This window comes from Oncorhynchus kisutch, linkage group LG12 (genome assembly GCF_002021735.2).
Source record: "Oncorhynchus kisutch isolate 150728-3 linkage group LG12, Okis_V2, whole genome shotgun sequence".
Taxonomy (NCBI): domain Eukaryota; kingdom Metazoa; phylum Chordata; class Actinopteri; order Salmoniformes; family Salmonidae; genus Oncorhynchus; species Oncorhynchus kisutch.
The window spans coordinates 30,615,712-30,629,666 of record NC_034185.2 but is presented as its reverse complement, the minus strand read 5'-3'; the positions used below and the strand labels follow the sequence as shown (position 1 = coordinate 30,629,666).

General features: G+C 39.4%; 1 protein-coding gene across 2 annotated transcripts in view; it reads right to left on the bottom strand.

Annotated features, from left to right (window-relative positions):
* The window catches only part of itpk1a (inositol-tetrakisphosphate 1-kinase a), a 79,087-nt gene that overhangs the window by 14,980 nt on the left and 50,152 nt on the right, over positions 1 to 13,955 (bottom strand). For both annotated transcript variants that reach the window (XM_031837370.1, XM_031837369.1), the window contains one exon: positions 7,746 to 7,863. In XM_031837370.1, coding sequence (XP_031693230.1) covers positions 7,746 to 7,863 — 118 coding nt within the window. The remainder of the gene's footprint in view (positions 1 to 7,745; positions 7,864 to 13,955) is intronic.

Genomic DNA, 13,955 nt, shown 5'->3' with positions numbered 1-13,955 from the left:
ATGTCATGATGGAAACGGGGCAACAGATGCAACACTATGCAGACAGACACAGAAAGATTGCACTCTCACTCGTTGAGATAGATATCTAGCTGTGTCTTGCTAGCCGTCACTCAAAAGGGGCTGAAGCACATTGGCTAAAACTCAAATTGTTAGGGGACTGTACCATGTGGAATAAATGTAGGGGAAATGGTGCCACACAGTTTCCAGAAAACAGTTACTTTCAAACTAGGGATTTCTTGGCTAACTGAGGTAGCTAACAGTCAATTCTGCTCGTAGATCATACTAGTCGCCAAAGTACTGGAGAATGTCTTTAAGGGGTTCATGTAAGAGGATAGTCTTCCATCCTCACAATCCACAAGGTTCCCAATTAAATCGACCATTGCAGGATTAAGTGCTCCATCTTGAAAACTTGACTGCTGACATTTTGGCACAACAGTGGACATATTCTTTGCACACTTCGAGCATTTAATTGAGCCTGCCCGGAGTATCATTGGTGGGTTTAACAACCAAATATCCTTCAAGTCCACTTGACATGTAAAGCCTGACTCCGGATTGAATAAATAACCTCTACTACCCATTTTAGAAATATAAGGCAACATTTATATGATCCCCTTTCAAATAGCCCCTTATTTACATGTATACCCATTATACATATAACTGGCACATTGGGAGGCGTGGGGTGTGTTAAACCATGGGGCTGTTTGCATTTCAAATTAGGGAAGTGTTACACAATGGAAGTGTTAATTAATGTACCTGTAAAAAAAGCAGATAACCATTCACACAGACCCAAAACCTGGTCTGTGAAAATGCAGGAATCATGACTAGGTATTGGTGGGTTTTAATTGAACATGTTTTATACCCCCTAATAAAGAGCTCTATTTGTGTCTCATATAACCACATCACCCGGTTCCAATCCAAATGCCAATGCCGTTCAGCAAACTCCAGGCATTCACATTTGTCGGTTGCCCTCATAGGCTTTTTTTTCTGGCAACCCTTCCAAATAGCGTATTGACCTTTTCCCCAATGTGATGGATGACCAAAAGTGTTACCTAATATTTATAGCCCAGTGAAACAAGAAACCATGGAATACCACAATACAGTTCCTTAAAATGAGAATAACTTCAAATAGCATTTGTATGCAAATGTAATTGTTTGATTTTATTTATAAGAATCTTATAATTTTGACACTGACATGTAACTGCCAAACTAAAGGAAACACTTGAGTAAATTAGGGGTACAAAGTATATTGAATCTATGCCAAGGCACATTGATGCTGTTCTGGCAACTCGTGGTGACCCAACACCCTATTAAGATATTATGTTGGTGTTTACTTTATTTTGACAGTTACCTGAATCTTTAAGAGAATAAAAAGGTATTACTTATTAAACATGTTGTTTTACTAGATTACCTGTTGTTTTTCATGTCTGTCTAATTGTGAAATAAAAAAAAGATATAGATGATTAAAATGAGCATACAAATGTAGCTCAGTATTTCTACAGTCTTTTTTGCTCATATTTATCATCAAGTTTGACAATAATTTTGGAGGGGATATATACAAAAAAAAGCTGGTATGGTAAAATAGTCAGATTGTTCAAAGTGATGAGATATTAGCTTCAGATTGAGCTTTTTTCTGAACCTGGAAATACGTACAAGCATTTCAGAGTGGCAGCTTGCCATCTCGCTGTACCTCTGAAATACCCCCAAAGTTGCACATTTTTGTTCCAGCCCATCACAAGCACACATTTTTCAACTACTACTCGACTATTCATCAAGCTCTTACCTGAACCAGGTGTGTTAATACTGGGCAATTATAGTTGAGACGGTTAATATCACAAAACAAGGGCAGGGATTCAAAAACCTACTCTTAAAAGGTCATTTACAGTTCAGCTAGTATGCGCGGTCTCAGTAAACATCAAGGAAAATGCCTTTAAAAAAGGTGCATTGTCAGTTGTATAGTGACCTTCCATTGCACGCCTTAGATTGAATCCCGGCCAAGATCAAGGACTTAGCCAGCTAACAGTTCTGCCCTAAAAAGCAAAAGACCAGTAACTGTACATTATTGAGATGCTTTATCAAGTGGACAAGTGTTGGAGAATATGAGGGAGTTCGGTAACTGGAGAAAGTTTGTGAAACCAAGGAAAAAAGCAGCCATCCAGAAGGCGATGTCAGTACATGTGCATCAAAGCTGGGACTGAGAAACCGCTTCTATCTCAAGGCCATCACTGTTAAACAGCCACCACTAGCCAGCTTCTGCCCAGTACCCTTCCCTGAACTTAGTCACTGTCTAGCCAGCTACCACCCAGTTACTCTACTATGCACCTTAGAGACTGTTGCCCTATATACATAGTCATGGAACACTGGTTCCTTGAATAATGTTTACATACTGTTTAACCCACTTCATAAGTATATACACTGTATTCTAGTCAAGGCCTCTCATTTAACTATTGCTGTATATATACTATTCTTCAGATAGATAATATGGATATATGACATCTACATATTCCATACACAACCAGTCAAAAGGTTTGGACACACTCATTCTAGGGTTTCTGTATTTTGACTATTTTCTACATTGAGGAATAATAGTGAACAAAACAAAACTATGAAATAACACATATGGAACATGCAGTAACCCCTGCAAAAAGGGTTAAACAAATGTAAATACATTTAATATTCTTCAAAGTAGCCACCCTTTGCCAAGAGTGTGCAAAGATGTCATCAAGGCACTCTCAACCAGCTTCATGAGTTATTCACCTGGAATGCATTTTAATTAACAGGTGTGCCTTGTTAAACGTTAATTAGTGCAATTTCTTTCCTTCTTAATGCATTTGAACCAATCAGTTGTGTTGTGACAAGGGTGTTACACAAAAGATAGCCCAATTAGGTGAAAAGACTAAGTCCATATAATGGCAATAACAGCTCAAATAAGCAAAAAGAAACATTCCATCATTACTTTTGACATGGTCAGTCAACACGGAACATTTCAAGAACTTTGAAAGTTTCTTCAACTGCAGTCGCAAAAACCATTAAGCGCTATGATGAAACTGGCTCTCATGAGGACCGCCACAGGAAAGGAAGAGCCAGAGTTACCTCTGCTGCAGAGGATAAGTTCATTAGAGTTAACTGTGCTTCAGAGTTCAAGTAACAGACACTTCAACATCAACTGCTCAGAGGAAACTGCATGAGTCAGGCCTTCATGGTCGAATTGCAGCAAAGAAACCACTACTAAAAAGGACACCATTAAGAAGAGACTTGGTTGGGCCATGAAACATGAGCAATGGACATTAGACCTGTGGAAATCTGTCCCAAACATTTAATATAGTAATTGTTTCAAAACATCTCATGTCACTGATGCATTGTGAAAGTTTTTTTTATGAAGACATTGTCTAAATAGTTTTTTGGGCTTTTCCCCCCAGCACTGTCCCAGTCATATTCACAGAAGCAGGAAGAATTAAGTCCTCCACAATAGTATGGGGGCTTGACTGTCCTAGCCACTCGGTAGCTCACCATAGAAGATGCTTCTAGCCCCTTAATATTAATGGTTTGATGCGTCCAAATTGAGATTTTTGGTTTCAACCACTGTCTTTTTGAGACAGAGTAGATGGTGACAGTCAGTAATTTATTTAGAATTCAAGATACACTTTACCAGCATGGCTACCACAGCATTCTGCAGCGATACGCCTCCAACTGGTTTACGCCTAGTGGGACTATCATTAGATTTTCAACAAGACAATGATTCAAAACACACCTCCAGGCTATGTAAGGGCTATTTGACCAAGGATAGTGATGGAGTGCTGCATCAGATGACCTGGCCTACACAACCACCCGACCTCAACCCAATTGAGATGGTTTGGGAGGAGTTGGACCGCAGAGTGAAGGAACAGCAACCAACAAGTGCTCAGCATGTGGGAACTCCTTCAAGGCTGTTGGAAAAGCATTCCTCATGAAGCTGGTTGAGAGGATGCCAAGAGTGTGCAAAGCTGTCATCAAGGCAAAGGGTGGATACTTTGAAGAATCTCAAATATATTAAGATTTGTTGAAACACTTTTTTGGTTACTACATGTTTCCATATGTGTTATTTCAGTTCATGTCTTCACTATTATTCTACAATGTAGAAAATAGTAAAAATAAAGAAAAAACCTTGAATGAGTAGGTGTCCAAACTTGATTGGTACTGTACATACAGTGCATTTGGAAAGCATTCAGTTGCCTTGACTTTGTTACATTACAGCCTTATTCTAAAATTGATTAAATTGTCCCTCAATCTACACACAATACCCCATAAAAAAAAAGAAATTTACATAAGTATTCAGACCCTTACTCAGTACTTTGTTGAAGCACCTTTGGCAGAGTTTACAGCCTTGAGTGTTCTAGGGTATGACGCTACAAGCTTGGCACACCTGTATTTGGGGATTTTCTCCCATACTTCTCCGCAGATCCTCTCAAGCTCTGTCAGGTTGGATTGGGAGCATCGCTGCACAGCCATTTTCAGGTCTCTTCAGAGATGTTTGATCAGGTTCAAGTCCAGGCTCTGGCTGGGCCCCTCAAAGAAATTCAGAGACTTGTCCCGAAACCACTCCTTGGCTGTGTGCTTAGGGTCATTGTTCTGTTGGAAGGTGAACCTTCACCCCAGTGAGGTCCTGACCGCTCTGGAGCAGGTTTTCATCAAGGATCTCTGTTATTTGCTTTGTTCATCTTTCCCTCGATCCTGACTAGTCTCCCAGTCCCTGCCACTGAAAAACAACCCCACAGCATGATGCTACCATGCTTCACCGTAGGGGTGGTGCCAGGTTTCCTCCAGACATGATGCTTGGCATTCAGGCCAAAGAGTTCAATCTTAATTTCATCAGACCAGATCATCTTGTGTTTCTCATGTTTTTTGGTACCCTTCCCCAGATCTGTGCCTCGTCACAATCATGTCTCGACTCTCTACGGACAACTCATTCGACCTCATAGCTTGGTTTTTGCTCTGACATGCACGGTCAACTGTGGGACCTTACATAGACAGGTGTGTGCCTTTCCAAATTAATTGAAATTTGCCACAGGTGGAATCCAATCAAGTTGTAGAAGCATCAAAGATGACAGGATGCACCAGAGCTCAATTTCAAGTCTCATTGTAAAGGGTCAGAATACTTATGTGAATAAGGCATCTTATTTTTTATAAATGTGAAAACGTTTCTCAGAACCTGTTTTCGCTTTGACATTATGGGGTATTGTTTGTAGACTGATGAGGAAGGCTATAACGTAACAAAATGGGAAGGGGTTTGAATACTTTGACATTGCTCATCCTAATATTTCAATATTTCTTAATTCCATTATTTTACTTTATAACATTTGTGTATGGTTGCGTGTTAGATATTACTGCACTGTTGGAGCTAGGATCGCAAGCATTTCGCTACACCCACAATAACATCTGCTAAATGTGTTTGCGACCAAAGAAAATTGATTTAACGGCACTCACATCAGTTATTGCTTTTTTACTTGGTTTCACCAAGCTAAGGTCTGCAGTTACTGGCAGCCACAAACAAGTAGTCATTGGAAATCTATTTGTTTATTTTTTTTTAGATACACACACACACGTGGGTGACTTGATTGGATGACTGGCTCATGCATAGATCCTTTCATATTACTTCTACACTTCACTGTAAGTGTGATCTTAACCACCTTTTACCAGTAGCTTTTAGGCAAAATCTTTCAACCTAGATTGGATTTTGAGGATCCTTAAAAGGGGTTTAATAAGAACGACTGGTTCCAGATCTGTATGTATTTTAGCCAACTTCTCAGACTATTAACATTCCATACATAGCTGGCGGTGATATTCCAATCAATATTTCTTGAATGCTAAAACCCATGAAGGGATCAAAAAGTTGGCCCTTTGTAATATGACCGGAAATCGTGTGGAAAGTAACATTTAAAGTTAGGCCTACCAGAGAAAAATGTAAAGAAAAGAAAAAAAGAGTAAAGTTGGCGCTAAATAGACGATGTAATGCGCTGATATGACCCAGATAATGTTAATTCTGTGCGTTGATAGGAGTCTAAAAGCCTTCAAGTAGCCTCTTACATAAAGCCACAGTTTAAGCGAGTGTTATCGGCTTTTTCCCAGGATCCTATTCTCTACAGTCTATACTGTTACCGGCTAATTGCCATGGAAGTGGTTGCCTGGGTGAAGGACAGCCACAGAAAACACTTCGCTCGCTGCGGAGGTATTTTTAAACAGAATTGTGGAGCTGGAGCCAAGACCCACGGTTCACCTCACACTACCCCAGGTCGAGTGCACTTGTTCTGGAAGTTCAGTCCTGGAGGTCAGCTGGATAGGGGAGTCACTAAGGGATCATTTTATTTGTAGGTATTAGGTAACTAAGTATTCAGTCATCTATGTAGCTAGTTTCTCAAAAAAAGGTGCAATGAGCTATTATGAATGCTTATACAGTAGCATGTTTTATAATTCATATTACCACATAAGGCTTTATCAAAGCATCTTCAAATCAAGTTGTTTTAATTAAAAACAGTATTTTAAATATTATTCAAGTTGTTGAGGGGAGAGTACAAACTAAATGACATTAATGAGTTTATTAAGTTAGACCCATAAACAAAATGTCTCTTGCAAGTCGTGCCACTTGATGTAAAAGTACCAATAGATTCTGCCGAATTGACTGGTCAGAGTAAACCGCTCTCCCATCATTTAGAGGATAGATTGGTCACAGAAACTATCCTAATTTACTTATTAACTTATTATCTCCAAATAGGTACACATAGAAACTAGCCTTACTTCCATATGATAACCAGTGTTTGAATTGGGCTGGTGCAAACACCTCGATTGTTCTATTGTTTGAAGACCGGCAGCTCATAAAATATTCACTCTTAAATATGAACACGTACTGCAAAATTTAAATGGAGTACCAGCACCTAAAGTGAGCACAGAGTCGACAGACACCGTTTTCATTCAACTTCAAGCAGACTATAAAACACTGTCATGCCAGAGCCTATGACTGCATACCAAATTGCACCATATTCCCTACATAATGTACTACTTTTGACCAGCACCCATAGGGCACTCGTCCAAAGTAATACACCATGTAGGAAATAGGGTCTCATTTGGGATTCATACTATGTGCCTATGCAGCTAGCAACGCTAACCCTTCGGCCTCTTCAACCCTGATCCCTTTTGTTTAGCTAGTTTGAGAATGCCCCATGGCGCAGGACAAAGGACGAGCCACTCTGCAGTTTTCATACACACTCCGTGAATAAACCCACCCTAAGCCACACATTTCCCTTGTGCAAAGCCCCAAAATGAAGCCTGCCTTTTGACATCCAACCCAGGACAAAAGTCTTACGGAAAGTGCCGGGCTCATGTAGGTAGCCAGTAGCAACATGAACACAGGCCAGGGAGGGATTCCTGTATTTTGGAATTCCGGGCTTTCCCAACCCAAAGGGAAACAAAAATTCATACATGCACAAACACAGATGGCATTTCTGGTTATAAGAAGGTGTGTTAGTCCCAGGCCAGAGGTAAACAGAGCAAGTGTATAACACACAGTATGTGAGTAACTGATTTGAATGTTACTTATGTCGATGCTATGACGTTACACTCAAAGGCTTAACAGAATGTCTAGGCAAGTGACTGTGTAGTGTTTTTGTTTTGGGATATGTGAATGCATGGCTGTGGATTTGTGATAGTTTGTGTGTGTGAGCGTGTATGCGTGTCAGTTTGTGTGTGTACTTTGGGTGGCAGTCCTGTCTCTATACCTTTCATGCAGTCTTCAAGCCTGCGGATGAGCTGGTAGGACTTGCAGCGGTCCAACAATGTCCTAATGGCCGGCAGCGGGTCCAGAACCACCATTTCAGGATGGGTGTCGATGTAATCCTGAAGACCGTCCCAAAACAACATCAGGTATGTATTCAAAAGTGCACACCGCAGCAACACACTTTGCAACAAAAACAACCACCACAAGGCCATGTTTATTAGGCACCAAAAACTGAGCGGGACTTCCTAGACTTGGACAATAAGAAACGCACATTTTCATTTTCCATTGCAAATAGATTCAAAATATTCTGCACCCTAATGTTAACATTTCTCTATTTTATTACAGCCTCAGCAAGCCTTAAATCAACAAAGCCACTAATTTGATGAATCTGAAGAATGTTTAAATAAATGTATACTAGACTTCAGAAAGTACACAGGTGACTTCCAAGTTAACCTTTTTGAAGTCTAACAAATAACGCTTTTCTGTACTGTTCTGTTCTCCACTTCCTTGTGCTAGCACATTAGAGGCCATTTATTTTCATGTCTGTGCTTTTATGTATTAGTATCTCTGTACGCACTACAACAATCAAAAAGGAACTCCATGTAATGAAGTACATTTGAAATTAAAGGTTTGGCTACTGGCCAACTTAGCATGTTCCCCCATTTCGAGCGCCCATTTTCGCCCTCATCAAATGTCAATGAAACCTTAAAAAGGAGATGAAGAGGGAGGAGAGGAATTTTGTTTGTTTTTCTGAGACTACAGGTGTGTAAAGCAACACCTCCAGGAACAACTAAGGGTGGAAACATGTATTCATATGGCGTAGTGCATATTACCTAATGTTTACACAAGATGAAAGAACGCAGGGAAATCCACGTGATATAAAAACAGGTGGCTAAATTTACCATCCTTTTGTTTATGACATTCCTTGGTCTGTTTTGGTAAACAGTGAGGTCCAAAGGCATTTGGACAGTGACAGTTGTTTTGGGTCTGTACTCCAGCACAATGACATTACAGTGAAGACTGTCAGCTTTAATGAGAGGCCATTTTCAAAGAAAAGCATTTTTGGGGCATTGTCCCCCCCCCATCTTAAGGGACCAAAAGTATTGGGACAAATTCACATTTTAAAGTAATCAAAAGTTTAGTATTTGGTCCCATATTCCTAGCATGCAATGACTACATCAAGCTTGTGACTCTACAAACTTGTTAGATGCATTTGTAGTATGTTTTGTTTGTGTGTCAGATAATTGTGTGCCCAATAGAATGGTTAATTAATGGTAAATAATGTAGTGTAATTTTGGAGTCACTTATTGTAAGTAAGAATAGAATACATTTCTAAACAGGTATACATTCATCTGGGTGCTACTGTGATTACAGGTAATTCTGAAAGAATTGTGAATAAAGATGAGTGAGAAAGTTAAGCATAAATATGCTAAGCATTTTTCTGTCTTGGGGGTATGATCTTTGTGCCTCTAACTTTCACGATTACTCACGATTCATTCAGGATTATTCACACTCATGGTAACATCCACATTAATGTAATCCCACGTGATAAACAAATTGCAAATGCATCCAACAGGTTTATAGACACAAGCTTTATGTTATTATGTGCTAGGAATATGGAACCAAATACTAAACTTGACCACTTTAGACATTAGTGAATGTGTCCCAATACTTCCTACAAAAAGTGCTGTAATTTCTAAACGGTTCATCCAATATGGATGAAAATACCCTCAAAGAAAGCTGACAGTCTGCACCTCAACCGCAGTCATTGTATTATTTAAAATACAAAGTGCTGGAGTTGTGTCACTGTCCAAATACTCTTGTACCTCACTGTATGAAAGCAACTCGGCTCTAATCCCTGTGCCTTAGACATATCAACTTTAAAAACCATGCCCCTTTAAAAGGGAAATTTTACATCAGTCAGAAGTTGTCAGATGTTTTCAGGCCTGAAAAGCAGTCCACATCCCATGTCATCAGATAAATGAAACAAGATAAGTGCAGACAAACTGGAAATAACAGTTCTTTTCTTTTCCATTAGTTTTAGATTGTGGCACGTAGCTGGATCTACAAAACAGCTGGCCTGGGACATTGACTCCCTCTGACAACTACTTTTGAGGTCTGAAAACATCTGCTAAAATGTGATTTGAGTGCAATGGCTCTTTAAACGAATGAGGGGGTCCAGGGTAAACATTCAAATTAATGACCATTAAAGAATCTAAATGGGAGTCATTAGTCATATAAAGCTGAAAATAGGCCTATAAACCAAATCCAAGTTTGCTGAGGACCATTAAACGTGTCAAGCTTTTAAAAATCAACCAGACTTTATCATGTGGAACTGAAAACAAATTCTGCATTAAAGTATGCCATATCAGCTCTAGGTTTGTATAGTGTCTAGAGAAAAGAGGACTGGAGGAGTGGGTAAGTTTAAGTAGTCAATTACATGTGTTATGTAGATGTGGACAGCAGACCAGTGCACTGACTAAAAAGCTCATGAAATTTGGAACTTGCAATGTTTGGGATTTTATTAGGATCCCCATTAGCTGTTGCGAAAGCTAATGTGGTTCACTGAGATGCTAGGGAGTGTAACAGTGCATTCTGTTCTGCCACGTGAAAGACAAACTAGCAACCTTCTGCACAACAACTCATGCAACCGTCTAGTCGATGGTTGCAACCGTGCAACCATCGGTCCTTTCAAGGAAGGTGAGAGGTCACTGATGTACTCCACCCCAACATGCTATGGGCGACATGCACTACATTCACCACGCTTTGATCTTCCCCTACTCCTGCGAACCCCCCTACGGATTAGGTCACGGCTAGAGGTCGACGATGACTTTTTTTCCACCGCCGATAACTATACCGATTATTGGAGGACCAAAAAAAGTTGATACCGATTCAAAATCGGCAGATATATATATTTTATGTAATATATTAAGTTAAAATAGTGTTCACTGTTCATTCAGTATTGTTGTAAATGTAATTTGTTATTCGTTGTAATAAAAGACAATTACTGAATGAACACTTATTTTAACTTAATACATAAATAAAATACATTTAGTCTCAAATAAATAATGAAAAATGTTCAATTTGGTTTAAATAATGCAAAAACAGTGTTGGAGAAGTAAAAGTGCAATATGTGCCATGCAAAAAAAAGCTAACGTGTATGTTCCTTGCTCAAAACATACGAAAGCTGGTGGTTCCTTTTAACATGAGTCTTCAATATTCCCAGGTAAGAAGTTTTAGGTTATAGTTATTATAGGACTATTTCTCTCTATACCATTTGTATTTCATAGACCTTTGACTTCTGGATGTTCTTATAGGCACTATAGTATTGCCAGCCTAATCTTGGGAGTTGATAGGCTTGAAGTCATAAACCGCGCTGTGCTTCAAGCATTGCGAAAAGCTGCTGGCAAACGGAGGAAAGTGCAGTTTGAATAAATACGAGCCTGTCACCGCTCAGTCAGACTGCTCTATCAAATCATAGACTTAATTATAATAGAATAAAACAGACAGAAATACGAGCCTTGGGTCATTAATGGTCAAATCCGAAAACGAAAACGAAAAAAAAAAAAACGTATATTCTTTCAGTGAAATACAGAACCGTTCCGTATTTTATCGAACGGTTACCAACCCTGTCTAAATATTACTGTTACATTGCACAACCTTCAATGTTATGTCATAATTATGTAAAATTCTGGTAAATTAATTACGGTCTTTGTTAGGAAGAAATGGTCTTCACACAGTTCGCCAAGAGCCAGGTGACCCAAGCTGCTGAATATACCCTGATTCTGATTACACTGAACGCAAGAGAAGTGACAATTTCAGGCTCTCCATTGATTATATGCAACACAGGACAAGCTACTTAAACTAGTTATATCAACCATGTTTAGTTAACTAGTTATTATGTTAAGATTTTTTTAAATTTTTTATAAGTTTGATGCTAGCTAGCAACTTACCATGGCTCCTTGCAGCCTGCACTCACGTAACAGGTGGTCAGCCTGTACACAGTCTCCTCGTGGATTGCAATATAAATCGGCTTCCAAAAATGCCGATTACTGATTGTTATGAAAACTTGAAAATCGTCCCTAATTAAATTGGCCATTCCGATTAAATCGGTCGACCTCTAGTCACGGCTATTCAACTGGCGGCTCATGGGCTAGATCCGGCCCTTTATCAATTTAGAACGGCCCTTTGATCAATTATCAACATTGATATAAAAATCCACAAAAACATCCCTGCAAAAATCCAATGTTTAGTTCCAAAATGAGCCCTTGTTCAATATTCTCCAATAGGATCATCTGTTTTCCTGTAGTCCCACCACTTAAGTGCTGTCAATCAATATCACCCAACGTACCAGTTACAGCCAAATCAGAGTAGCTAACATCAGGCAATTGCAGCTGCAAACATCTGGCGACACCACTCCACCAACATCGGTTGTTTCGTAGTCTGCTGAGCATCGTGATCAACTTTTACATAATGACATTAGGTCGCTAAGCAAGGGTAATGCTTTCAAGAGAGTAAGTGAGCTTAGGGAGGAGATAGTTGCTTTTCTCCATAATGGCCATCTCAAGCAAGCCAATACATATCTAGCAAAAATGCTTGGAGGGATAAAACAATTGACATGATTGGAGACCGCTTTTCATATAAGTGTTATTTTCTCCTCTGATTTGATCTCAAACAAAATGCTCAAATTCCCTACACGCAGGGCTCGAATTGGAGGGGGAAAAAAGGCAATTAAAAAAAACTGTGTGTAAAACCTAAACTCTCTCAGAAATCCTTAGCAGAGGCACCCCCCCGAAGACTAAACGACAGCCAAGTCTGATGGAAAGGAGAAAATGGGCGATCAACATTCACCTAGTTTGAGCAGAATATTGTCTGTCGGGTAGCAAGCAAGCGCGCGCTGGTTGTCCCGTGGAGCAGCTCAGACAGCGGTAGTGTAGTTCAATTTAACGAATCTCATAATTGATTAAAAGAATGCATCAGTTATTCGTATTTCCTGCAACTTTGAAGTAGTAATACCTGTTTGTGTGGCAGTTAGAAATGACTTTTGGCATGCTAAGGCTTTCACCAAAAACTTTGCCAATTAAATGTTTACTCCAAAGTATGCCTACAGTGCCGTCAGAAATATTTTGTGGCAGTGATCTATACACAACACCCCATAATGTCAAAGTGGATTTATTTTGTTGAAATTTTTACACAAATTGCTCAAGTCAATAAGTATTCAAGCCCTTTGTTATGGCAAGCCTAAAAAAAAAATTCAGGAGTAAAGGTGTCCAAATCACATAAGTTGTATGGACTCATTCTGTGTGCAATATCATTTTTTTAATGACTACTTCGGCTTTGTACCGCAAACATACTGTATCTGTAAGATCCCCAAGTCAAGTAGTTTATTTCAAAAATAGATGATTCAAACAAAGACCAGGGCGGTATTTCAGTGTCTCGCAAAGTTCACAGAATGGTTGATATGTAAAAATGTAAAAGCAGACACTGAATATCCCTGTGAGCATGGTGAAGTTATTAATTAAGCTTTGAATGGTGTATCAATACAGTCACAAAAAAAAGCTATCATTCCTAACACAGTTGCTGGAGAGGAAAGAAACCACTCAGGGATTTCACCATGAGGCCAATGGTGATTTAGAAAAAGTTTGAGTTTAATGGCTATGATGGTAGAAAACTGAAGATAGATCAACAACATTGTAGTTACTCCACAATACTAACCGAATACTGCTTTCACATAGGATTTACGGTATTTCGCTTGTACATTTTTTGGCAATGTATGACCCGCTTACAAACAGGCCCATTTTTACCACATTCTTGCCTGCATACGCCTTTTATACCTCCCGTGAGCTTGCCGGCATGCCGGAAACAAGTGGTAGTTGTAGTGTGCAGATGTGGGTGGCCGTCCATTTTAATAAGTCCATAGAGAATACACACCATCAAAAATATTTCCATTATTACATTTATTTAGGCAGGTCCTATTTTCAAAAGAAGAGAAAGGTATATTTTGAGTTGAACTATGTTCCTTGTCTGTGCAGCCTGTATAGAAATCAATAGTTATTTTGTTCATTAAAACAGACAAGACATACTTCCGTGATCAGCTTTTGATCCACGTTCATCTCTTTCCTACCTTCACCCTGCTTTGCTAGGGAGCAGGCATAGGGTCGCACATCGAGTACCTTCATCACGATACCGAAAGAAAATAAAACCAATCTAT